The sequence below is a fragment of the Lynx canadensis genome, chromosome B2 (genome assembly GCF_007474595.2).
Source record: "Lynx canadensis isolate LIC74 chromosome B2, mLynCan4.pri.v2, whole genome shotgun sequence".
Taxonomy (NCBI): Eukaryota; Metazoa; Chordata; class Mammalia; order Carnivora; family Felidae; genus Lynx; species Lynx canadensis.
The window spans coordinates 20,984,720-21,011,729 of record NC_044307.1 but is presented as its reverse complement, the minus strand read 5'-3'; the positions used below and the strand labels follow the sequence as shown (position 1 = coordinate 21,011,729).

General features: G+C 38.7%; 1 protein-coding gene and 1 non-coding gene across 2 annotated transcripts; one reads left to right on the top strand and one right to left on the bottom strand.

The window, feature by feature from the left end:
- The first annotated feature begins 85 nt into the window (after positions 1-85).
- RIOK1 (RIO kinase 1) lies at positions 86-26,488 on the top strand. Its single transcript, XM_030314894.2, has 17 exons — positions 86-394; positions 3,698-3,908; positions 5,651-5,741; positions 6,942-7,011; positions 8,296-8,338; positions 12,013-12,105; positions 13,350-13,462; positions 13,570-13,650; positions 15,933-16,019; positions 16,422-16,559; positions 16,927-17,030; positions 17,237-17,343; positions 19,650-19,715; positions 22,112-22,231; positions 23,055-23,108; positions 24,330-24,482; positions 26,011-26,488. Exons 1-17 carry the CDS (start codon positions 324-326, stop codon positions 26,119-26,121), a joined length of 1,713 nt encoding a protein of 570 aa, XP_030170754.1. The 5' UTR covers positions 86-323; the 3' UTR covers positions 26,122-26,488.
- Positions 15,506-15,578, bottom strand: TRNAE-CUC. Its single transcript has one exon. It is a non-coding gene; the product is annotated as a tRNA-Glu (tRNA).
- Positions 26,489-27,010: the final 522 nt, after the last annotated feature.

Sequence of the window (27,010 nt, the reverse complement as noted above, 5' to 3'; positions counted from 1 at the left end):
CGCCAGGCGGGCTCCCACGCCCTGCGCCACGCCCCACGCCCCAGGGGCGCGGCCGGGGGAAGGGCGGGACTTCCGGCAGGATTGAGACTTCCGGTCGGGCGGGAGTTCCGGTCAGGGCGGTCCTAGCTGTCCTGGTTGTAGGTCCTTATCTCTCTTAGCACGTGGCGTTCGCTTTTGGCGTTGGAGCTTCTGAGCAGTTTGATAGGCGGGCATCTGCCCAGAGGGGGTTGGATGGGCTGCGTGTAGCGCTGTCTCTGTGCGGTTTCCGTCCCAGCGCGGGGCGGACGGCCTCCAGGGGCGCCGAGGCTCTGCGCGCTTCCGTCATGGACTACCGGCGGCTGCTGATGAGTCGGGTGGTTCCCGGGCAGTTCGACGACGCGGATTCCTCGGACAGGTGGGCGAGCCCCTTTGGGCACACAGACTCCGTAAGGATTCTGCTGTCTCCGCCGCCGCGGGCAGCCTCGGGCTTTTGAGGGAGACAGGAATTTCATTCGGAGTAGTCTCTCCACAGCCCTTTGCTTCTTTCTCCATGCCAGCCGGGTCTTTTAATCCCACTTTGCGCCAGAGTTCACGAAAGCCACTTGTCAAGGGAGTTCCAGATTGGCTAGCCTCGCTGAGAGGCAGAGTTGGAGACAGTGGTTGGGAAACGTAGATTTTTAGTCTTTAACTGCATTTGGCGTTCAAAAAATATTTGAGCACCTGTCGTGGGCCAGGTTTTGTCCTCGGCGCGGGAGATGGTGGTGAACAAGATTAAGTCCCTTCAGTCTTTGAATTTTACCTTCTATTTGGGAAGGAGGGCAGACAATTAAGTACATAGAGATATTTTATAAACAAACAAAAAAAACCCCACAGATAATATACTCTATGCAAATAATTAAAATCAGTTGGTAGACTAAGTAATGACAGTGTCAGGGATGAGTTAAGTCCACATCTGGAACTAACCTCAGGAGGAGCAGAGGGAACAGCAGTTCAGGAAGAGGAGACAACAATGCACAGGCCCAACGTTGGCATCACTCTTGGCTGTGAAAGAAAGGGCTAGAGGCCAGTGTACCTAGAGCACAGCACAGGGAGTTGAGAAGATGGCTAGGTAATGATGTAGAAGTGAGAAGGGGCCAGATCATATAGAGCCTTATAAGAGATGATAAGCAGTTGGGATATTCTAGGTCTTAACAGAAAGCTATGGGAGGGATTTTACTAGGGGAATGACAATCTGATTTATGATTTAAAGGAATTACTCTTATGGAGAGGATGGTTGTAGAGGGCATGAGTGGAAGCAGTTCAAAAGTGATAAAGTAATTCAGTTCAAACATGAGGGGAGCTAGAGATAGGGTCACGGGATATGTTTTGGAGGTAGAAGTGACAAGGTTTGGTGGTAGATTGGCTGTGGGAAGTGAGGCAAAAGGATTTCAGGATAACTCCTACATGAAACATAAGAGTTCCTTTGGAATTCCAAGAAAACGTTTTTTACTTTATATTCACAGTAAAGATTCATTACATGTAGATTTTAGTAGTCATTTGGGGATTTTTTTTTTTCCAGTAAAAATATGTTGATCATTTTCTGTGTGCCAGGTCTAGTGTTAGTGGGTAGGGATACATTGTAAACACCACCCTGATTGACACAGAGCTTACATGATAGGAGGGGAAACATTAAATAATTGGACAAATTATTTGTATTAGAATTGGGTAAGTAGTACAAAGGAAAAAGGAGTGAAGAAGATGGGAGACTTTCCTGACCAAATGATGATAATCTAATACTGAAAGGTTACATAAGATTTAGTCAGAGAAACAAGAAGATTTTATTTCAGATGCATTCCAGGTTTATGTTTCCAGATAACCATATAAAAGGCTTTAGGGAAGAAGTAGGAAGAAGAAACAGCCCAGTGTGGCTGGTAAATAGTTGGCAGTAATGGGTATACACTGGTTTACCATCCATCACTGGATATTGTGAAGATAAGCCAATGGACTTTGTTTTTTTTTTTTTAATTTTTTTTTTCAACGTTTATTTATTTTTGGGACAGAGAGAGACAGAGCATGAACGGGCGAGGGGCAGAGAGAGAAGGAGACACAGAATCGGAAATAGGCTCCAGGCTCTGAGCCATCAGCCCAGAGCCTGACGCGGGGCTCGAACTCACAGACCGCGAGATCGTGACCTGGCTGAAGTCGGACGCTTAACCGACTGCGCCACCCAGGCGCCCCAAGCCAATGGACTTTGTGACCCTGCCACACTCCAGGGTCCACTCCACTGGGAGGTGGGGGGAGAGCATAATGTATTGGGTAGGTAGAAGCCAAAGATGCTGCTAAAATCCTACAAGGCAGAAAACGACCTCCCACCACAAAGAATTGTCCAGCCAAGGTTGAGAAGTTCTGGTACAAATGAAGTATAACTTTGGGGCGCCTGGGTGGCTCAGTCGGTTGAGCGTCCGACTTCGGCTCAGGTCATGATCTCACAGTCTGTGAGTTCTAGCCCCGCGTCGGGCTCCGTGCTGACAGCTCGGAGCCCGGAGCCTGTTTCAGATTCTGTGTCTTCCTCTCTCTCTGACCCTCCCCTGTTCATGCTCTGTCTCTCTGTCTCAAAAATAAAGAAACATAAAAAAAAAATTAAAAAAAAAACAACAAACAAATGAGGTATAACTTTAATGTGCCATTGTAGATTGTTGGCAATTAAAGGATCAAATTAAGGATTATGTTTACAAAATCGTAGTAAATAGCAGGTGTTTGATGATTATTCTCTTCCCACCCATGTCCATGGAGATTTGGAACCCTTTGAGCTGTGGCTAATTAATAATCAGGATTGATCACCTGAATTTACTGAACTCTTGTCTGACCGTTTTTAAGCTGGTAGTTCACATTATCAGGGTTCTATGTGGTTCCTGTGTTTGTTCTCTACATGAGTGATCAAAACTGGTGGGACCTCTGTTGAATCTGACCTGCAGACATATTTTGTTTGGTATGCACAGTGTTTGGTTAAAATTAAATGTACCAGTTAAGTGGGAGATTTAAAAGTCCACACTTCTGGCTTCTCTTGAAAAACTCAGATCTGGTAGCACTGGCTCTGAATTTTCACATGGCAGAAAAACACCCTATTGGTTGTGCTCCATTTACTCTGGGCCTGATCTCTGACAATCACCACTTCTCTTACTGAATTACACCCAGACTGCTCTGAATTACACCACTCATTAGTGGTGCTTATGTTTACCACTCCTTCCCTTTATGAATAGGGGTGATTTGAAGTTCTTTGTGTAGCACAAATCTTGATACAGCTTCTTTTGTTGGAGTGGTATTGAGTTCAAGGTAAGGCTGCTTTAGACTTAGTCCCAAATTTTGTCAGAAGGCTTTCCCCCAATTGACTCTTAAGACATATCTGTGAACGGTTTTCCTGGAGTTGGGTCTGGTGTACTGGTCAGAGTGCATTCATTCAGCAGAGAAAATGACAATGTAAATCCTGACTTCATTAAGGCCGAAGTGGTTTAACACCTGATGTACTTCTTCTTTAGTAGGACCAGGAGAATAAGCAAACAATGGGAATGCCACTTTGAAAAACAGAACATGGTATTAAGTTTGAGTTTATTGGGAGATAATGTTGAGAGGAAAACTTTTAGATTTATTGGTATAAATTTAGTCTGTTATATCACAAATAGCTGCATGTATAAATCCAATTAGAGTTATGTGGAAACATGCTGCACATTGTTATTTCTAGTGAAAACATTGACCTGAGGACCATCAGAGAGGAAGATATTCTGTTTGAAGATCTGCAGAAGAATGTGCCTGAGAAGATGGGTGGAGGTGATATGGAAGAGGAGGAGGAGGAGGAAGAGGAGGAGGAGTATGATGAAGACGACTGGGATTGGGATGATGGAGTTGGAAAACTCACCAAAGGTTGTATCTCAAATGCAAGGAGTAACCCACAGGTATTTTACAAATGATCGTATACATCTTTATGTTATTTATGTCTTCTTTTTTCAAAGGACTTTTTGTTGTTCTGGACTTGAATTGGAAGATTTCCCTCAGGTTATGTTGCCCTGTAGCCCCAACCTTTAACGAGTTTTATTCTTCATCCTTTTTGTATTTCTGATAATTTCCTGGATGTAGGTTCTTCTCATAGTACATTTTAAAAACTATTTAAATTATGGTAAGATTAGGAGCTTTAAAGTCTGCATGGGAAAAGATGCAAATAGGCAGTTCACTACAAATGGTTAGGAAACATGGAGAGAAAGTTCAGCTTCCTTAGTAATTAAAAAATGCAGATTAAATATGTAGAAATGCTGTTTTTTCACTTATGAAACTGACCAAGATGCAAAATCTATAATTGCTGATTGAGTAAATAAGTACTTATTTAGAGGATAAACTGGTATGTGATAAAAGCTTTTAAAACATAAAATAAATGCTTTGATTCAGCAATTCTTTTAAGATTGTGCCAAGAATGGTGTTATGAGAATGATTCTCCAGTATTGTTTATAGGGAAACACTGGAAACAAGCTTGACTAAATTTGTTGTGGGACTGATTTCACACGATGGGATATTATGCGGCCATAAAATACATTGCAGTGGAAAACTATATTAATGACATGAATCTGCCATCACCTACTGTGTACCGGGCACAAGTTATCAGACTGTAGAGCCTGCTTCTCAACTGGAAGTACTCTGTTTCAGGATTTTGCAGAGCCTTAGGATTAACATGGTACATCTTACTAGAGCATAAAGATTTCTGAAAGAGATGGAGGGGGAAAAAACCAACAGTATTTCTTTGAATATTAAAATTGCTATATTGTGGATAAGAATGAGTGCATTTTAAAAATAACCAGATGAATTTCACACTTGTCTGTTTTGGCGAGATGTTGAGCTATTTTAATATAGAGTATATTCTCTTTTAATAAAGATAGAAAAAAAGGCAAGTGTATATGCTTAAATGTTAACTATTGTCTTTGGGTGCTGGGATTGTAGGTGATTAAAATTTTACCTGTGTTTTCTACTGTGAATCTGTACTTAGAAATGTTTTTAAAGTTATATCTGGTAGAAAACTTTAAATAGGTCTATACAGACAGCATAGGTCTATGCAGTCAGCCTCACACTTGCAAGCTGAGATACGCGGAGTAAATCAGTCATTGTTATGAGCCCTTTTTATCTGTACTATACTTCCTTTGAATAAGGGTTCTTTCTTTTTGTTATTATTTTAGTTTGTGTATAGCGCCAAGTGTAAGTGGTAAGCCTCATGCCTGATCTTTCCCTTTCTTGAGACAGTAGGCCCAAAATGAAATTCTTAGAACCAGTTTAATGTTGGCCTTAGCCATTCATTATACGTTTTGGAGGTAAATGAACATTGTCAAATTCTAAGTCTATTAACAGTTGAATTAAAAAAATGCATTTAATTACAATTTGTTATTTATAATAATGAGGAATACATTGTAGGGAGGTTAAAAAATACAGATTATACAGACTCTTCATTTTAGCCAGTAACTTTGTCCTATTTCAAATGTCTTTCTAAAAAATTTCTTGAGCAAACATGATTGATTCTTAACCTTTTCTTAGGGTACTCCTTCAAGTATTGATGCTCTGATAGTTAACTGTTAGCTAAGGAGAAAGACATGTAATAACTAACCTTAGGTCTGTATTTATAACTAGTGCCTTCAACTCTGGAACTTATTTCTTCTAGACAAATCAGCAGACTTCCAACTACAATTTGGCCAAAATATCTACTCCAGCAGACAAGGTCTTACGGAAATTTGAGAATAAAATTAATCTAGGTGAGTTCATAAAATATATTTGGGCTATGAGGTTATTCTGAAGTTATTCAGAAGCCATGAAGTGTCATAAATTTTGTTAGGTCAAGAAATGAGTGTGTTCAGTGTTACTGGCTGAATAATAATAATGTTTAGAGAAGATAAAAACTCAGTATTTAAAGACCTGGCTTTAGGAAGAGACTTCAGCTTCTGCTTTTTTAGCTGTGTTTGCTCCTCTGCTGTAAAAATATAAATTTACAGATATCTGTTCAAGTTTTCGTCTGTTTTGTATTAAAGTAGCATTGTCTCAGACTAGAATGTTGAAAATACGTTGACCCTTGAACTTGGGGGTTGGGATGCTGACTCCATGCAGTTGAAAATCCACGTGTAACTTCTGACTCCCTCAAAACTTAACTACCAGTAGCCCACTGTTGACCAAAAGCCTCACTGATCACATAAACAGTTGATAAACACATTTTATATGTTATGTATGTTATATACTAAGTTCTTACAATAAAGGAAACTAGATAAAAGAAAATGAAAATGTTAAGTCATAAGAAATACATGTACAGTACACTACTGTGAAAAATCCATATATAAGTAGATCTGCATAATTCAAACACATGTTCAAGTATCAACTGTACTAGAATATTGAATATAAATACATTTTGTTTTACTAGACACTTTTTATGTACGCATTAATCATTTAGTGAGCTGTTGAATGCAAGGAATCAGAATGTTGATTTGAACCACCACCTCTTAAAAAATGCAGGATCATCTTTGTCTTGTGGAAGTTGATTCATTATAAACCTAGCACAGTGTCTCTCATATCCTATCACTGACCTATAACTTGAAATGAAACTGAAGTTTTTAGAGTTAAACTTGGAATTTGGGCAGTTTATATTCCCAAATTAGCCGTATAAAATATTAACAAGTGTCTGAAATTCAGCATGTGCAGGTAAAGGATTTTGGGGAGATTCCTGGATCTGGGTTTCTGTGGCTCAAATTAGAGCTGTGATGATGACAGTGACAACACTTGTCACTAAGGAGACACAACTTCATGCTCAACATCTAAAAACATTAATAGTTTTTCATCATTAAAAGATACTTTATATGTAACAAAATATTGGGAAAATAGAGGAGGAAGAGGAAAAAAGTATTCTATTCAAAATGTTGTCTTTTTGTCTTAACTGTTGTTTACATTGTGGATTTTTTAATTTTTAGATAAGCTAAATGTTACTGATTCTGTCATAAATAAAGTCACCGAGAAGTCTAGACAAAAGGAAGCAGATATGTAAGTAATATTTTAACTATAAAACATGGCGGATAGGGACTAATTCTAGACAAATGAGCATCTTGGTTATAATTCTTTTGGAAAGGATATTTCTTTATATGATTAAACCAGTTATTTTCTTTTTCTTTTTAGTTTAAATGAGGGTGTCCTTTCCTTAGTAAGTTGAGAATATTAAGTGAGTTTTAAATGTGTGGTCAAACTATAATCTTGTGAAATTCACAATGTGCTCTTGGGAGGGTAATGGTAAACTAAAATGTAGATTCCAGTTTAAACTGAAGTGTTAAAGTGTAAAAATGCTTCCTTTTAAAAACTTATTAAAAATTTTTCCCTTCCATGAAATGTTTTTAAATTTTTATTTTATTATTTTTAAATTTTTTTAAGTAGGCTCCATGCCCAGTGTGGAGCTTGAACTCACGACCAACCGAGCCACCCAGGCACCCCTCCATGAAATATTTTTAAAAATGTAAGGGAAGATTTAAAATTAAATAGTGATCTAATAAGAACAATTTCTATTTATTCTTCTCAAAACCAGTTGTTTAAGTGCAAGCTAACTTCTATATGCTAAAAACACTAGGGCATTGACATATTGTAGAAAATGACATTAAGTTTATACAACTAGCAGTGTTTGAACTTAAAAACCAACTTTCTTCTGACTAAAAATCACTTTTCTTCTGGTTTATTGCTATCCCCAAGAGATACCAGCCTTTTGAGAACTGCCATAGTCATGTGTTATTTCATAGAAGTGTCTGAATCTTTGTGTTTGAATCTTTGAGTTGAGGTTAGTGTGCTAATAGAATCAGTGTGTGAACTGAAGCCAGTCAGAGTCTGCAATTTAATGCAGAACTCAAGAACTGTCTTTAGATGACAAAAACCCGTGTCTTTGTAGAAAGGGACTCTAAAGAGAAGGTGATATAAATGACTTTAAATCTCACATTAGATTAATAGAATCATTAAAGATTGAAAGACAGTATTAACAGACCCAATGTTTCCTTTTTTGCAGCATGGTTCACCTTACCCCGGCTGCTCTCTTTATCTAATCCTTCTGAAATATGGATAGAATGATTTTTTCTTACTGCAGATGTGCTCCTTTTGCTCTAGGGAACTGAACTGATGATTAAGGGGACACAAAGGAAGCAACATTGAGCAATGAAACTACAATGAGATTTTGAAATGGGTTATTAAAGAAAGTACCTACTCAGGAATTTTATGGGATGAGATACATTTCAAACTTTTTATTTTGGCTTCTGAATTTTGAATGTCACATTCTTTTTTGGTTTTGGTTAGGTATCGCATCAAAGATAAGGCAGACAGAGCAACTGTGGAACAGGTACAATTTAAATGTGCTTTCATTTTAAGTAGGCATTGTAAGTTCTCATTTTAAATTAGCACTTCTTTTCTCTTGGGATTATAGTTTGCATTCATTCTTCTTGCTTAATGCTAATATTACCTAAAATTACTCCTTCTAGTTTTGAGTTTAGAAGTCTACATTTTGAGGGGCGCCTGGGTGGCTCAGTCGGTTGAGCGTCCGACTTCGGCTCCGGTCATGATCTTGTGGTCCGTGAGTTTGAGCCCTGTGTCGGGCTCTGTGCTGACCGCTCAGAGCCTGGAGCCTGTTTCAGATTCTGTGTCTCCCTCTCTCTCTGACCCTCCCCCATTCATGCTCTGTCTCTCTCTGTCTCAAAAATAAATAAACGTTAAAAAAAAAGAAGTCTACATTTTGTTTTATTGATAATAGATAACTTAGAGTCATGCCCCCCTCTGTGGCCACCATGCGGTGTTTTCATCTTCTATGAGGATGCAGAATTTACTGGAAGTCCAGAAATCTTTTGTCTTAAGATATGCAGGAATTTTGTGAGCTTTATTAGAAGGTACCTGTCACAAAGTGAAGGGATAGGGCAATGCCTTCAGATTTTCACTAGAAATCCCTTACTTGGTTTAGACATTATGCTGGTTTTATTCTTTCTGTTCAAGAATGGGGGAAATTTTTCCTAATTTTCCCATATGTAGAGAGTTGTGAATTGGATGTTAGCATTGGCTCTGATTTTTGACGTGAAGGTGGTAAAAAGAGTCAGAACATTGCTACTGCTATCTACCACCCTTCTCACCCCTACACAGAGGCACAAACATTTTGGAATAGTAGCCCCTATGATCCCCAGATCCTTGATATAAGATATGAACCCCCTGCTACTAGCCACCTCAGTCCCCAGCAGAGTAACACCCAACCTGAGCTCCAGAACCATTTGTGCAGTTGAAGAATTCCACCTGTAGTTGGGCAGGAGTGGGTCTGAGATCTGTGTCTTCCTTGTCCTCTCATTTATTTTGTGTGTGTGTGGTTGAAAACAAAGTGTATAGTCCAGCTGAGAGAAGTGAGGCAGCCATAATTTTCAAACACCCTAAAATAACAAAGGCAATAAATCCTTTTTTCCCCCTTTTTCAAAATTAATTTTGAATAAACAATGTATATCTTGGTCTTAAGCTGTCTTTTTAAATATGTATTTGTAAAGTTTATTCCATTCTCCTGTTTCTCTCCCCTATTTTGTTTTTAAGCCATTTTGGTACGTTGCTCCTCCTACGCCCCTGCCTTGGCTTCCTCCCAGTTTTGCAGCCACACAGGTGTCTGCCTGGATTCTCAGCGCGTCGCTTCCCTCTGCTGACCTGTGCAGTGAAGTGGGAATGTCATTTAGGGCCCGTTAGCCCAATTCCCTTTCATTCCTCTCTAGTTGCCATAGTTGCAGTTTGGCTTTTTGTCCTGTAGTCTTTCCAGGGTTGTTTTGTTTTTATTAACCCTAGGTTTCTGGTATGACCGTGGCTGCATCACTGAAGGATAGACCCTAAAGTATAGTTAGATTTGGCCACTTCACACTGTCTCTCTGTGGAGCTGGAGGGGCTGCTGTGAGTGTCCCTTGAAATTGCATGTAAATATCTGGCTGGTTGAGTTCAGGCATGGATGAGACCAGGCTTTAAATTCCTTGCTTTCTGTTAAAGAGGACTTTGGGATCCTTTTTACTCAAGATTGATTGCTCTAACTTTGAAAGAGACCCTTTCCCTGATTTACTCATCTATAGCAGAGGTGCACAGACTCTTTCTTTAAAGGGTTAAATAATAGGGGTGCCTGGGTGGCTCGGTTGAGCATCCAACTCGATTTCAGCTCAGGTTATGCCCACATTGGTCATGCTCCATACTCAGTGCAGATCCTGCTTGAGATTCTCTCTCTCCCTCGCCCCCCTTGTCCCATGCCTCCCCAACCACCCACTCATGTGTGCGCGTGTTCTCGCTCTCAAAAAATAAATGGGGCGGGGCGCCTGGGTGGCGCAGTCGGTTAAGCGTCCGACTTCAGCCAGGTCACGATCTCGCGGTCCGGGAGTTCGAGCCCCGCGTCAGGCTCTGGGCTGATGGCTCAGAGCCTGGAGCCTGTTTCCGATTCTGTGTCTCCCTCTCTCTCTGCCCCTCGCCCGTTCATGCTCTGTCTCTCTCTGTCCCAAAAATAAATAAACGTTGAAAATAAATAAATAAATAAATAAATGGGGTGCCTGGGTGGCTCAGTTGGTTCTGTGTCCGACTTCTACTCAGGTCATGATCTCATGGTCCGTGGGTCCCCCATTGGGCTCTGTGCTGACAGCTCAGAGCCTGGAGCCTGCTTCAGATTCTGTGTCTCCCTCCCTCTCTGCCCCTCCCCTGCTCACGCTCTAACTCTCTCTCAAAAGTAAACATTAACAATTTTTTTTTAATAATAAATAAGGAGTTAAATAATAAATACTTCAAGCACTGTGGCTCACAATTTTTTTTTTTAAGCAACTTTTAAAATGTAAAGACCATTCCTAGCTTGCAGGCTGCAGAAAAAAAAGCCATGGCCTGGATTTGACTTCTGTGCTGTAGGGTGCTGACCCCAGTTTAAAGTTGCAAATCCAGTACAGTGACCACTGAGCACTTGAAACGTAGCTAGTCTGGATTGACATGTGCTATAAACATAAACCAGATTTTGAAGACTTGGTGTAAAAAAAGAATGTTAAATCTCTTACTGATAACTTTTTATATTGATTACATGTTGAAATTGATACTGTTTTATTTATTTTTTTTTATATATATATGAAATTTATTGACAAATTGGTTTCCATACAACACCCAGTGCTCATCCCAAAAGGTGCCCTCCTCAATACCCATCACCCACCCCTCCCTCCCACCCCCCATCAACCCTCAGTTTGTTCTCAGTTTTTAAGAGTCTCTTATGCTTTGGCTCTCTCCCACTCTAACCTCTTTTTTTTTTTTTTTTTTCCTTCCCCTCCCCCATGGGTTCCTGTTAAGTTTCTCAGGATCCACATAAGAGTGAAACCATGTGGTATCTGTCTTTCTCTGTATGGCTTATTTCACTTAGCATTACACTCTCCAGTTCCATCCACGTTGCTACAAAAGGCCATATTTCATTTTTTCTCATTGCCACATAGTACTCCATTGTGTATATATACCACAATTTCTTTATCCATTCATCAGTTGATGGACATTTAGGCTCTTTCCATAATTTGGCTATTGTTGAGAGTGCTGCTATGAACATTGGGGTACAAGTGCCCCTATGCATCAGTACTCCTGTATCCGAAATTGATACTGTTTTAGATAGATTGCATTAAATAAAGTATATCAAAATTAATTTTACCTGCTACTTTTTGCTGCTTTTAGTGTGACTAGAAAATGTGAAACTGCTATGCAGCTTGCATTATATATTCTATTAGCTAATATCAGTCTAGAGTCCATTTCTGCTTCTGTTGAACTTGGTAGACTTTGACTTCTGTGTCTGAACGAACTTGTTGGTTTGTCTCTTGTTCCTTTGGCTTTCGTGTCGTATTTTATTTACTAAAAATCAGAATAAATAAAAACACCACAATTGAGACTGTCAGTCAGCCAGAATAGCATAGTATTTAAGCTCTTCAGTTTATTAATGGTCAGGTGCTTCAATGAGAAATACTTGATACTATCTTTCTGAACTTTCTATTTTTTGCATTTTTTTAGGTGTTGGATCCTAGAACACGAATGATACTATTCAAGATGTTGACTAGAGGAATCATATCAGAGATAAATGGCTGCATTAGCACGGGAAAAGAAGTGAGCTTTTCTTTGGATGCCTGAATGTTTTCATGTTAGTTTTCTTATTTCAGATACCAAATGAAACTAAGGCACGTAGTAAATAAATGGTGCCTTTAAAAGAAAAGAAAAAAAAAGCATGCACAAGTCAGGATAGTTTAATTAGTGTTTGTAAAAACAGCTTTATTAATATTTATGGCTAGGTAGGAAGTTGTGCACATAAATCGGCCTTTTCACTATTGTTGCTGTACTGGATCACTGAGTCCAGGTAGTGCCCAGGGTAGGCATAGGTGGTCAGATTACTGCAGGCCCCAGTCCTTGCCACATAGTTACTATGGGAGGGGGGCTTATAGTCTAGTTTCTGTGGATAAGCAAATCTCTTTCTCTGTTTTTCTTTGTACGTGGATATGGAGACAGACAGACATGGCATTTGTAAATTAGCAACTCATTCTATGGGAAGCAGTCCTCAGTAAAATTCAGTTTATAAATCATGAGATGTAAGAATGTCTTGAAATATTTTTCACATACTTGATACATAGGGGCACTTGTACCCCAATGTTTATAGCAGCACTCTCAACAATAGCCAAATTATGGAAAGAGCCTAAATGTCCATCAACTGATGAATGGATAAAGAAATTGTGGTTTATATACACAATGGAATACTACGTGGCAATGAGAAAGAATGAAATATGGCCTTTTGTAGCAACGTGGATGGAACTGGAGAGTGTGATGCTAAGTGAAATAAGCCATACAGAGAAAGACAGATACCTTATGGTTTCACTCTTATGTGGATCCTGAGAAACTTAACAGAAACCCATGGGGGAGGGGAAGGAAAAAAAAAAAAGAGGTTAGAGTGGGAGAGAGCCAAAACATAAGAGACTGTTAAAAACTGAGAACAAACTGAGGGTTGATGGGGGGTGGGAGGGAGGGGAGGGTGGGTGATGGGTATTGAGGAGGGCACCTTTTGGGATGAGCACTGGGTGTTGTATGGAAACCAATTTGACAATAAAATTCATATATTAAAAAAAGAAATGCTTCATGCTTAATTATAAATTGGATCTTATATGTAAATTGGAGCTCAACTTACTGTACGTTTTGGTATGATGTTTCATATTTTAATTGATGTATTCAAAAGATATTTCTTCTACATGCTACTTCAGTTCACTTGACTTTGTTTTTTTGACTTGAGGATAGAATCAAACAGTTGAAAATTAAAATACTTTTGTTATTTTATACAAACTTATTTTGTTTTTGATGCAAAATAGGCTAATGTGTACCACGCTAGCACAGCAAATGGAGACAGCAGAGCAATCAAAATTTACAAAACTTCTATTTTGGTGTTCAAAGATCGGGATAAGTATGTAAGCGGGGAGTTCAGGTGAGTGAGCTCAGATTCTTTTTCCAGTGGCCTGATTTCTATATCCTAAAAAAATAAAAACTAGAAAAATAGAACGATTACAATAACAAGTGTTTTTCTTGTTCAAGATTTCGTCATGGCTATTGTAAAGGAAACCCCAGAAAGATGGTGAAAACTTGGGCAGAAAAAGAAATGAGGAACTTAATCAGGTGACTCTTGAGGGCGGGTGTCTGTGCTGTGCCAGGCATACTGGCCCCAGCTCCTTCTTGCTGACAAATCCCAGTGTGGTTCTGTGTAAAGGTGGGGACTCATAGTGCTGTTCAGTTGTGTTAGATCTGAGGTATGCAAAAGAAACCAATTTCTGGGCAAATAGAAACTACCTTATCTTCTCTGTTTTGAGAATCTGTTATAGAAAAATTTTCGTTTATTCAGCAAGGGTGAGTCGTTTGAAGCACCTTGGTAGCCATGTGAAAGCATTTAGAATTTATACGGAGGATGATAGGGGGCTGTTGCAGGACTTTATTTTATTTATTTATTTTTTTAATGTTTATTTTTGAGAGAGTGAGAGTGCAAGTGGGGAGAGGCAGAGAGACAGGGAGACAGAGGATTGATCTGAAGCAGGCTCTATGCTGACAGCAGAGAGCCCAATGTGGGGCTTGAATTCACAAACAATGAGATCATGATGTGAGCTGAAGTCAGTTGCTTAACCGACTGAGCCACCCAAGCACCCCTAATTTATTTATGTAAATTCAAGTTAGTTAACATATAACATAGTATTAGTTTCAGGAGTAGAATCAGTGATTCATCACTTACATGTGACACCCAGTGCTCACCCCAAGTGCCCCCCTTAATACCCATTGCCCATTTGGCTCCATCCACCCACCCAGTGCCCTCCAGCAACCCTCAGTTTGTTCTCTGTATTTAAGAATCTTACGGTTTATCTGTCTGTTTTTATCTTATTTTTCCTTCCCTTCCCCTATATTTATCTGTTGTGTTTCTAAAATTTCACATGTGAATGAAATCATATGTTTGTCTTCCTCTGCCTGATTTATTTCGCTTAGCATAATACACTCTAGTTCCATCTACGTTGTTGCAAATGGCAAGATTTCATTCTTTTTCATCACTGAGTAGTATTCCATTTTATATATATCATGTCTTTATCCATTCATCTGTTTATGGACATTTGGGCTCTTTGCATAATTTGGCTATTGTTGATAGTGCTGCTGTAAACATTGGAGTACGTGTACCCCTTCAAATCAGCATTTTTTTTTTATCCTTTGGATAAATACCTAGTAGTGCAATTGCTGGGTCGTAGGGTAGTTCTATTTTTACTTTTTTGAGGAACCTCCATACTGTTTTCCAGAGTGGCTGTTGCAAGATTTTAAACAGGGAAGTAACACAATCTGGTGGTGAGACTGATGGGTTATTTTGTCATAGGTATTGGAGTTTAGACAGTTTTGCTAGGTCCTAAACTCTATTATAGTTTCTTTTTCTTATTTCTATCCAGTTGTTTTTAAAAAAAATTTTAATGTTTATTTATTTTTGAGAGAGAGACAGAGAGAGCCTGAACAAGGGAGGGACAGAGAAGGAGGGAGAGACAGAATCTGAAGCAGGCTCCAGGCTCTGAGCTATCAGCACAGAGCCCGACACGGGGCTCAAACTCACAAACCACGATGTCATGACCTGAGCTGAAGTCGGATGCTTATCCAACTGAGCCACCCAGGCACCCCTCCTCTTTCTATCCAGTTTTGGACATGTTTATGTATTATTCTTTGTGCTGATCCTTTTATATCAAGTGAAGGCAACTTGCTTAGCTGAGATGAAGTTTTTCAAAAAATTTGAAGTATTTTTTTCTCTTTCAAATAACTTTTAACTTTGTATGTGCCATACAGAGGTAACATACATTGGATACTTTAGTATTAAATCCTTATTTTGAAAGTCCTTCTGAAATCTTCCTGTGTTCAGTTAGCTAGCTAGATGTTAGGTATGAGTTCAACCGTGTTTTGTTTTGTTTTGTTTTGTTTTGTTTTGTTTTGTTTTGTTTTGTTTTGTAAGTAGACTCTGTGCCCAACATGGGGCTCAAACTCATGACCCTGAGATTGAGAATCACATGCTGTACCAACTGAGCCAGCCAGGCACCCTGAGTCCAACTGTTTTTATTAATCATTGTTTAGCTAGTCAGCTGAAAAGACATACCTGCTGTATCTCATCAATTCTGAGATGCACATTTGACAGGTTAATATCTCTGGAATGGGACCGAGTGTTAGAGACTGTGAGTAGTTGAATTGCCAGTGTTGTGTCATTCTTGGTCGTGCATCATGGTGTCACCTAAAAATCACTGGAGCCCTAGAGTTTATGACAAACAATAATACAGTTGAAACCTGTTGGCGCTGCCTCCTAACAGTGATACTAATCTTCTGTAGCCATTATAATTTGCTTTAGATGCTGTGTCACCTTCTCACTTGTCCTTTTACCTGTTTGAATATCACAGGCTAAACACCGCACAGATCCCATGCCCAGAACCTATCCTGCTAAGAAGTCATGTTCTTGTCATGGGTTTCATTGGTAAAGATGACATGTGAGTACGTAGAAGGCCTAATAATTACATGCTCAGAATGGTATTTTTAAGTGCTTTGAAGTATACAGTGTATAAATATTTCCCATTTAAATAGCTCCTTTTATCTTGAAGTATTTCATAGGATTTTTTTTACTATATGAGTGCATAGAGTTAATTTATTCTACCTTTTTTAAATCCCCAAATGCTTCAGAATAACAAAGTTCACCCTGTTTCTGAGAAATGTTTTGTATAGTAGGCTGCAAGAGCACTTGTTTCTTGACAGCTTGTTGAAATGGTACATTTGTCATGAGCCAAATTGTTCAGCAATGAGTTGTCGAAAAGAAGTGCATGTAGCAACGTAGTCTAAAGCAGGAAAACTTGTTCTGGGGCATTTTATCTTAGTTCATTTGATTTTTATTCAAGGCCAGCGCCACTGTTGAAAAACGTCCAGCTCTCAGAATCCAAGGCTCGGGAGTTGTATCTGCAGGTCATCCAACTCGTGAGAAGAATGTATCAAGACGCCAGACTTGTCCACGCGGATCTCAGTGAATTTAACATGCTGTGAGTGCATTTTGTCCTTTAGGAGCCACCTGCGTGGTGTTTCATGTCCTTTAAAGAAATAAAATCCCAATCTAAGAAGTCATTTTTAAATTTTAAAGTTTTAAAGTTGGCTTCCATGCGGTCATAGTATAGGATGTGTTTTCTGCCTCTGGTGACCTCAGTCACAGAATTGACCATCTGATCATTAACAGGCTTCTAGGACTTGGGAAATTTTCTCGGTTTTCATCTCTTGTTAGTCAAGCGGCCTCTTATCCTTACCCACCTTGTTCATCTTATTGGTTATTTCCCTTGCTTTTAAAGTAGAATTTTTTAAGCAAGGAATGCAGGAAAGTAGTAGCATCCAAGTCCTTGTGTGTCTGGCCCACAGGTACCATAGCGGAGGTGTGTACATCATTGATGTTTCCCAGTCCGTGGAGCATGACCACCCACATGCCTTGGAGTTCTTGAGAAAAGACTGTGCCAATATCAACGGTGAGTGGGAATTGGAGTTTCCAGCCAGCTTGTTTGTATAGTGGTTTTGCACTGTTAAGCTGTTGACATGGCCCTAAATCATTTGATACAGCGATTACCATTTGCTAGGAGATTGTGTATTTTTATTCATCTCTTTGTTTCTCTGTAAAGTAGTTGGAATAAACCTTTTCCCTCATAAAGCTATCATTATATTTTCCTTCCAACAGATTTCTTTTTGAAGCACAGCGTTGCCGTGATGACTGTGCGGGAACTCTTTGAATTTGTCACAGATCCATCCATTACACATGAGAACATAGATGCTTATCTCTCAAAGGTGAGATGGGGCGAGGAAGGGAAAGGGAAGAAAATGACAATAGTAATTTGCACTTACATGGCGCTTCTAGGGACTCAGATTGCTTAGCATATGTTCATTTTGACAGCTTCCTGAGACCTTTTCCTTCTGATTTCACAGATAGGGAATCAAAAGTACAGTAAAAGGCCAATGAGAAAGCCAGGTTTCTTGACATGAAGCATTGGGCAGGATTACATAGACTGCCAAAGTTCATGAATGTTTAGTAAGAGACCTGTTCGCTTTTGGTGTTTCCCTTGTTTCTCAGAGGTCTTTCTGAATCCTAGAATTTTTGAAAGTGTGTTAAAACATACATAGCATAAAACTTGCCATTGTAACCATTTTTAAGTGTACATGTCACTTAAGTGCATGCACAATGATGTGCCGCCACCGCCACCGTCCATCTCAGAACTTTTCTCCTTGTGCAAAATAGAAACTGTGCCCATTAAACATTAACTCCTCTTTCTTCCCTCCCACAGCCCATCCTACTTTCTGTCTGTGATGTTGCCTACTCTAGGTACCTCACATAAGTGGAATCAAGCTGTTTGTTTCTGTTTCTGGCTGACTTGATCCCCTTAGCGTAATGTCCTCAAGCTTCATTCGTGGCATGCAGCACATTTTGTTTATCCATTCGTGTGTGGATGGACACTTGAGTTGCTTCTACCTTTCAGCTGTTGTGAATAATGCTGCTATGAACACGGCTGCACAAATACCTCTTCAAGACCCTGCTTTTATTTCTTTTGGGCATATACCCAAAAGTGGAATTGCTGCATTATATGGTAATTCTGCTTTTAATTTTAATACCGTTTTCCTTAGTGGCTATACCATTTTACATTGCCACCCAACACTGTGCAAGCATTCCAGTTTCTCCATGTACTCACATTCTCGCCATTTTCTGGTTTTGTTTTCCTGTTGGTGTTTTCCTGTTTTTGGAACAGCTATCCTGGTGAGCGTGAGATGGTGTCTTATAGTTGTTAATTTGCATTTCCCTGATGATTAGTGATGTTGAGCATCTGTCTTTTCACATGCTTGTTGGCATTTATAGATCTTTGGGGACATGTCATCCACTTTTTTGCCCATTTTTAAATTGGATTGTTTTTTGTTGTTGAGTTACAGGAGTTCTTTGTATATTCTGAATAGTAACCCCTTATCAGATCTGTGATTTATAGATACTTTCTCCCATTCTTTGGGCCGCCTTTTCCCTCTCTTGGTCACACCCTTTTGATTTTGGTGTCAGTGTATCTGTTTTTACTTTCGTTGCCTCTAAATCTAGAATACTGAATACGTGGCATATATGCCCCGAAACAGTTTTCCAGGTTTTATCATACCCTTTTTGTATTCTCCCCTTTCCTTGGAATGCCTTCCCATTTCTACCTTTGCACATTTTACTCTGCCTAGTGAATGTTAGAGCTCAGTTCAAAAAGCTTTCTCCAGGAGGAATCAGGCAAAAATCATTGTTTCCACGGGTGTATTTCCCATATTATGTGAGCCTGTAATAGAAGTAGTTGTACTGCATTCTGTTATTAAGTTCTTTTTAATGTTGTCACCCTTTACTAGACCATGAACTGTTAAGGGACAGGACTTCTCTTCTTGTATTGCCTGTACCTCAGTCAGTACTGGTGCATACTAAGCAATTGCATATATTAATTGGATAAGTGGTATCATTTTTATTTCTAAACTCTTAAGCACTAATTTTAGTGTCTGAATGTAAAACAAAAAAACCTAGTACCACATTTTTTTCCTCTTTCCTGTATATCCTAAGTAGAGAACGAATCCAATTTTACAAGCCAGAAGACTCTTGTAAAATCTGTCACCTTAGTGTCAGTCATCGTTTGTTCAAAGAGTTTTCTTTGGTGGTTGATGCTTCCACAGCATTAGAGACACATACTCAAAAGGACAATCCACCTTTCCTCTTTCATTTCTTTCATTGTCTATTCAAGAATTAAAGAATAGGTCTTTCATTCTTTGGGTCTCAGTTTTCTGTTAGTAAATGTTTTTGCTAATCATTTAAACATTAGGAAAAGTAGTTTTACTCTTAAGGAAAGGGGTGGGGATCCCCTGACGCTAGATGAGTTTGGTTTATTCTGTTACTTGTGAGCTTCCCGCAGCCTTTTTGGTGAGGTCTGACTGAGAGAGCTAACCTGTATCACTAGAGGTCACTGAATCTTTTCTTTCAGAAGTGTAGAGGTGATACTGGTAAAAATTAGAGCAGGTTTATACTAAAATTGAGAAATGGATGCATCTTCTTTAGGTTGAATATAAAGGAAAGTAACTTTTGATTTCTTTCCAAGGCCATGGAAATAGCATCTCAAAGGACCAAGGAAGAAAGGTCCAGCCAAGATCATGTGGATGAAGAGGTGAGATTTATTATCTACTCACAGGCTTAGGAAACACTGAGTTTTGTTTGTGTTTTTGTTTTTTGTTTGTTTGTTTTAAAGGCATGCTAGGTCACAAACTTGATTTTAAGAGAGAAGCAGTTTTCAAATGACTGTTTTCCTTGTGCATAATTTAACTGAGCCAGATTATATAAATACATTTCACTACATCATTCCACTCAGCAGCCTATGGACAATCTTTCTAGATAGAGAACTTTATTTACTTGAAGAATAATTGACGTGCAGTATTATATTACTTTCAGGTGTACAGCACAGTGATTCAACATTTATATACATTACTAAATGGTCACCACAATAAGTCTAGTTCCCATCTGTCACCATACATAGTTATTACAATATTATTGACCGTATTCCCTATGCTGTATTTTATATGTGACTTATTTTAAAACTGGAAGTTTGTACCTCTTAATCCCCTTCACATATTTTGCTCTGCCCCTCATCCTCTCCCCACCTGGCAACCACCAGCTTGTTCTCTATATTATGAGTCAGTTTCTGTTTGTTTTTTTTAGAATCCACATATAGGTGAAGTCTTATAGTATTTGTCTCTCTCTTTTATTTCACTTAATGTAATACTCTTGAGGTCTGTCCATGTTATCACAAATGACAAGATTTCATTTTTTTTTTTTTTTACTAATAATTTTATTTTACTGTGTATGTGTATCCACATACATACATGCACTCCATTTTCTTTGTTGATGGACACTTAAGTTACTCCCTTATCCTGGCTTTTGTAAATAATACTTCAATGAACATAGGGTACATCTATCTCTTTGAATTAGTATTTTTATTCTCTTTGGTTATATACTCAGAAGAATTGCTGAATTTTATGGTAGTTCTGTTTTTAATTTTTTGAGGAACCTCCATATAGTTTTCCATAGTGGCTGCACCAGTTTGCATTCCCACCAGCAGTGCATGGGGGTTCTCTTTTCTCTATACCCTTGCCAATACTGATTTATTTTTGATACTAGCCATTCTGACTGGTGTGAGGTGATATCTTATTATGGTTTAGATTTGTATCTCCCTGATGATAAGTGATCCTGAGCATCTTTTCATGGGTAAGTTGGCCATCTGTGTGTCTTTGGAAAAATCTCTGTTCAGGTCCTCTGCCCATTTTTTAAATCAGATTATTTTTTTGTTGGTGGTGAGTTGTAGGAGTTCCTTACATAGTTTAGATATTAACCCTTTATTAGATGTATCATTTGTAAATATTTTCTCCCGTTCGGTAGACTGCCTTTTCGTTTTGTTGATGGCTTTGTTTGCTGTGAAAAAGCTTTTTAAGTTTGATGCAGTCCCATTTGCATATTTTTGCTTTTGTTGCCCTTGTCTGAGGAGACAGATCCAAAAAATATTGCCAACACTGTTGTTTAACTTTACTGCCTTTATTTTCTTTTAGGAGTTTTATAGTTTTGGGTCCTACATTTAGGTCTTGGCTCTATTGTGAGTTTATTTTTGTGTATGGTGTAAGAAAGTGGTCCAGTTTCATTCTTTTGCATGTGGCTTCCAGTTTTCCCACCACCATTTGTTGAAGAGACTGTCCTTTCCCCATTGTGTTTTCTTACCTCCTTTGTTGTAAATTCATTGACCTTATATGCATGGGTTTATTTCTGGTTTATTTATTCTGTTTCCTTGATCTATGTGTCTGTTTTTGTGCTAGTGCTATACTCTCTTGATTATAATAAGTTTGTAGTGTAGTTTGAAATCAGAGAGTATAATACTTGAGATAGAGCACATTTTTAAAGAAGCTATTGAAACATCTGACTCAAGAAGGAAAATCCTGTTTCAGTTCGTGACTGTGAATTTTAAAATGATTTATATGTTGATTTCAGTAACATTGTAGATTTTAAATATTTATGGTAAAAAAGAAAATTGTTTTAGCCTTGAAGATCGGTGGATTTTTTGTGAGTGTGATCCATGTTCTCACAGCTATTAGTGTGATGGATGACTATAAGGCACCCTATATTTATCACCAATTCTGAACCCTTTTCACCATAGCACAGGACAGACAATATTTCTATGTAAGAACATGTTCCTTTGTAAGGCATAACCAGGGGCAGCACTTGCTAATGCAACTCCATTCCTTCCTTTCCCACTCAGAAAAGCTTTTGAGAATGCAAATGAAGGGAGAGAGGTGTTATTTTAAGGGTAACTTCAAATCATTTCATATTTTATTGTTAGTAACAAATTCCTTTTGGCACACCACACAGCAGATGTAAACACCAGTGTGTGCGGAGAGCCTGGCTGAAAATCAGTGTTGTAGATGACGATAGGTTCCTCTGTGACATGACGGGTGTGGGATGCTCAGTGAATGAGAGAAGCATGTGAATAACACTTTTGGTTTTACTTTCCGTGTGTGTTAGGTGTTTAAGCGAGCATACATTCCTAGAACCTTGAATGAAGTAAAAAATTACGAGAGGGATGTGGATATAATGATGAAATTGAAGGAAGAGGATATGGCCATGAATGCCCAACAAGACAATGTGAGTAGCTTGATTTGTATATAGCAAGCAAATTTACAGAGGAAGCTACTGTCACATACCTGCCTCTTGACTGTTGGCTTCTAATCTAGTGAGATGGCTAATTCCCTTTGCATTAACAGGTCCTTTCTGTGTATTGGATGTAAAGGATGTTCACTGGCATTTGTGAAAAAATGACACATTTGAGTCCAATAGACGATAGTTGCAGAAAATTGAAGATATCTGTATAAGTCTAGGCTATAAATCATTATTATAGTGGGTCTGTTAACATATGTGTTTCAAGGTCTGGAACATTTTTTTTTCTGTGAAAAAGCCAGATAGTAAATATTTTTGACTTTGCAGGCCAGGAAGCAAATTGGAGGCTATTATGTAGGTCATTATATAACAAAGAAAAAATTTCCCCAAGTATTTATTGATGAAATTAAAAGCTCTTTAATAATAATCAATTCCTACTAATCACAATTCCTATTAGTGAGAGAAGAATGGAGTTATTTGGGGGAGGAGAATACATTTCATTTAATTGAGATTCAGAGTTAGAGTTTTGTGTCATCAGGTTGGTGGCAGAGTCTCATCTGTAAAAACCATCAGGCTGTGGGTAGGTTGTGGGCAGGTTGTGGGCCAGAGTTTGCTCATGTCTCTTATGTTTGGTGGGCAAGAATAATTCCCACCAATAAACTATGTGTTGAGAGGAGATAAATTTTAGGCTCCTTTTAATAATCACAGAAGGTACCGGTCAGCTCCCAGCGTTCTTCCATAATATTACAGGGTGTGTTCTTCACAGCGTAGGTTTATGTTGACTCTTCTTTTTTGTCTCTTTGGTTATAAGATTCTGTACCAAACTGTTACGGGAATGAAGAAAGATTTGTCAGGAGTTCAGAAGGTATGAGAACATGTGTTGCTGTTCACTTACGTGAATACTCCTTTGGAGGGTATAAAACTTGATGTATACTAGAATTAAATTAACAGTGATATTATATTAGTATAGATCCTTTCCAAGTTCATGGGAATTTTCAGAAATGCCCTTTTTTTGTTCATTCTTTTAACCCTAAAACTGAAATTTGGGAATTTACGGTTTATTTCTCATTCTGCCTCCGAATTGTTCTATTGTTGTTGCTGAGGCAGTGATATTTTTTATATCCTGGTCTTCATTTGTGAAATTATTGATGATAGCCATGTATTTCTTAATGTTTTTACAGTCAGCTTTAAAAAAAAACAAAGACAATGGTATCTGGTCTCTTACTGCTTTATAACCTGTTGAAGAGCAATCTCCTCATGAGTCTAGCAGTCTTATACCGCTGGATTCCTTAGGGGTTTTTTCTTGGAAAAGTCTTGTTTTATTTTGTTTTACATTTCAGGATGGTGCAGATTAATTCTAATTAAGCACTAGTAAATAAAGGCAGTTCTTGTTATTTTAATGTTCTTAACTAAAGGCTTAAATGTGAAGGATCATAGTTTGCTTTTTGAAAATTTGATGTGTGTTTGTTTTTGGAAGAATCAAATTAGGAAAACTCACATACTCACTATGTGTTATATATAGCAAGTGTTACAGGGCTGTTGTGCCATGAATTCCAGGCCAGGAACATTTTGTTAAAACTGGCTAGGAAACCTTTTTGTACAGTTCCCTTTTAAAGTTTACTTTTTATTATAAAAAGAAACCTCTTGTTCTTTAAAAATGCTTTCTGCTAAAACGTCAGAAAAGAAAATCTCTTTTGTTTAAATATTGGTTTCCCTTTTGATTAACAATAAATTGTTGCTTGAAATCGTATTCATAGGAAAACAGCTGTGAGATTATCCAAATAAATCTTCTAATTCTTACTTCCATCTATATTTCACATCTTTCGATACTCCAGCTCAGTTCTGTCTTTGATCTGAGTCACCCAGGAAAGCCCCAGTTCCTTCATTTGGGTATGTTCTTGAGCCTCACGAGATGGGCTGTTTTCTAGCTTCTGCCCTGATGTTCTGTTGTTTTCGATGCTTCAGTACAGGATGTTGTTTTTCAGTGTATATCTGCAAGGCTAAAAAATCTGAATTGTGGCTTTAACACATTTAACAATAGATAACTAAGTGGTTTCGAATGACATGGTTTTGTAATATTTTCAAGGTTCCTGCACTTCTGGAAGATCAAGTTAAGGAAAAGGCTTGTTCTGATTCAGATGATGCTGGAAGCTCTGAGTGTTCTGACACAGACTCTGAAGAGCAGGGAGACCAGGCCTGCTCCAGGAAACCCGCTGCTGACCCTGAAGTTGATAAAAAGGTTAGTGAGAACTCAGATTCCCTTATTCTTCAATGTGGCAGCAAAGCCAGCCTCATTTCTCTTTGTTCACATATCTAGATTATGATGGCAGAACATAGTATTGATCAGTAAGTACTTCCAGTTGTAGATCTAGTTTCTAAGTGTGAACTTTGTCTTTGGAAGTCACACTGTTTAGGGATTGGACTGCTATTAAGAGGTCCCTGGGCACTGCCTAGAGAGAAGGACACACTGAATTCATTGATCAGAAATGATTGTAATTCACTTGAAATACAAATGATGTTGGAGTTGTCCCATGATGAAATATTGAAACGCCATTTTACAGGGGATTTGCAGCCCCGCCAAGTGTAGCCAGGATCTAAAAGACTTACTCCACTCCTAGCCATGGACAAGAGACACTACTGACTGAATGATACATGACTGCTGTGTAAATGTTACTCTTCATTCTTAGCTTGATCCTTTAAACCTTACAACATGTGGGTCCTAAGACTTCTGAGAGACATACCGAGCTCATGTGCACAGAATTTTCTCTTTCAGTCTACTAGAAATGCTTAGTCTGTTTCCAACCTTTATTTCTCTTAGAGTATGAAACTTGTGAAGAAAATTAGTTGCAAACATTTAATAATCCTCCCAGATATTTCTGTTTGGCAGTCTTCAAATTTCTTTCTCTTTTCTTTTCTTTTCTTTTCTTTTCTTTTCTTTTCTTTTCTTTTCTTTTAGAGACAGGGTGTGGGGGAGGAGCTGAGGGTGGGGGGAAGAGACAGAGAAAAAGAGGGAGGGAGGGAATCTTAAGCAGGCTCCATGCTGGGCATAGATCTCAGGATCCTGAGATCATGACCTGAGCAGAAATTAAGAGTCACTTAACCGACTGACTAATCTAAGTGCACCTGGCAGTCTTCAGGGTTGTTTTTTGTTTTTATTTTTTTTTTTCGTATTTATTTTTGAGAGAGAGAGACAGAGTGTAAGCAGGAGAGGAACAGAGAGAGAAGGAGACACAGAATTCGAAGTGGGCTCCAGGCTCTGAGCTGTCAGCACAGAGCCTGATGCAGGGCTTGACCTCACGAACTGTGAAATCATGACCTGAGCCAAAGTCGGACGCTTAACTGACTGAGCCTCCCAGGCACCCTGTTTTTTTTTTAATGTTTATTTATTTTTGAGAGAGAGAGTGAGTGTGAGGCAGGGAGAGGCAGAGAGAGAGGGAGAGAGAGAATCCCAAGCAGGTGCTATGCTGTCAGAGCAGAGCCTGATGTGGGGTTCGAACCCAGGAACCTGGGAGATCATGACCTGAGCCAAAATCAAGAGTCAGACACTTAACCAACTGAGCCACCCAAGTGCCCCACAAATTTCTGTTAAGAAACTCCAAAGACAAATTTCGAATGAAATTTCACTACCAAATCATAATCATTTTCATCTAGTTATATTCACTTTTATCTTTTCACATATATTTTTTTATTTAGTTGTAATAGTAAAGTTAATACCCTGAACAAATGAAGTCTGCAGGTTCTTTTAGTTTATTTTTGTTTTTTTACAGGAAAGAAAAAAGATGGTCAAGGAAGCCCAGAGAGAGAAAAGAAAAAACAAAATTCCAAAACATGTGAAAAAAAGAAAGGAGAAGACCGCCAGGATGAAAAAGGGCAAATAGAATCAGAACACCACAACATAAGAGTAATTTACCATCTGTCACTTTTCTTACCCACGCTGTGAGCTATGAGCTGCGTCTTGAAGACGTGCTACTGATTTTAACTGAGGTTATCACGGCAGTGTCGTGAAGACGGAGTTACGTGTTCTCATCTAATTATGTAAAAAGCTCTAAGCTCTCTTATCTAGATCCAGTCACTGCCTCTGTGTGGTATTGACAGAGGATTTATTTAAGCAACTATATGAAGAACTTTGTACAATTTTATTTTTATATGTATTTTTTTCTCCTGCAGTGTGTTTTTTGAGGCATCATAAATGTTATAATGTAATGAGCATTCATCGTCTTTAAGTGTAAAGGCACTTTGGACAGACTTGGCAGATTGTATTTGCTTTGTTTGTACATGCCAGAGACCCATCTGAAATCATTTGATCACAGGGCCACGGTTTCTGTAGAAGGGAGTTTCCCTTTGAAGAGAATTCACATGGCTGTTGACATAATCATTCACTGCAACTGTTACGACCGTGAGGTATGCATTGATGCTCATTTGTGATGCACTTATGCATCATCTCTGATACTCTTTTGAGTTCAGACATCCCAGTTCATAATCTGTTTCACACTCTGCTGTTTGGCCTGTTCATTCACTCATCAAATATTTGAGTGGCTCAGGTGCTAGGGATACAGAAGTAAACAAAACCAAAAAATTACTACCTTCAGGTAGTTTACATTTTGAAAGGAAAACATTAAACAAGTAAATAAAAAACAGTGTCTGAGTAGGTGGTGAATTCTGTGGAGAGAAAGGATGCAGAAAAGAGAGAACTCCTGGGGAGGAAGGAGGCTGCCATTGTCAAACAGTCCACACTAAGCAGCTACCTTTGAGCAAATACTTGAAGAA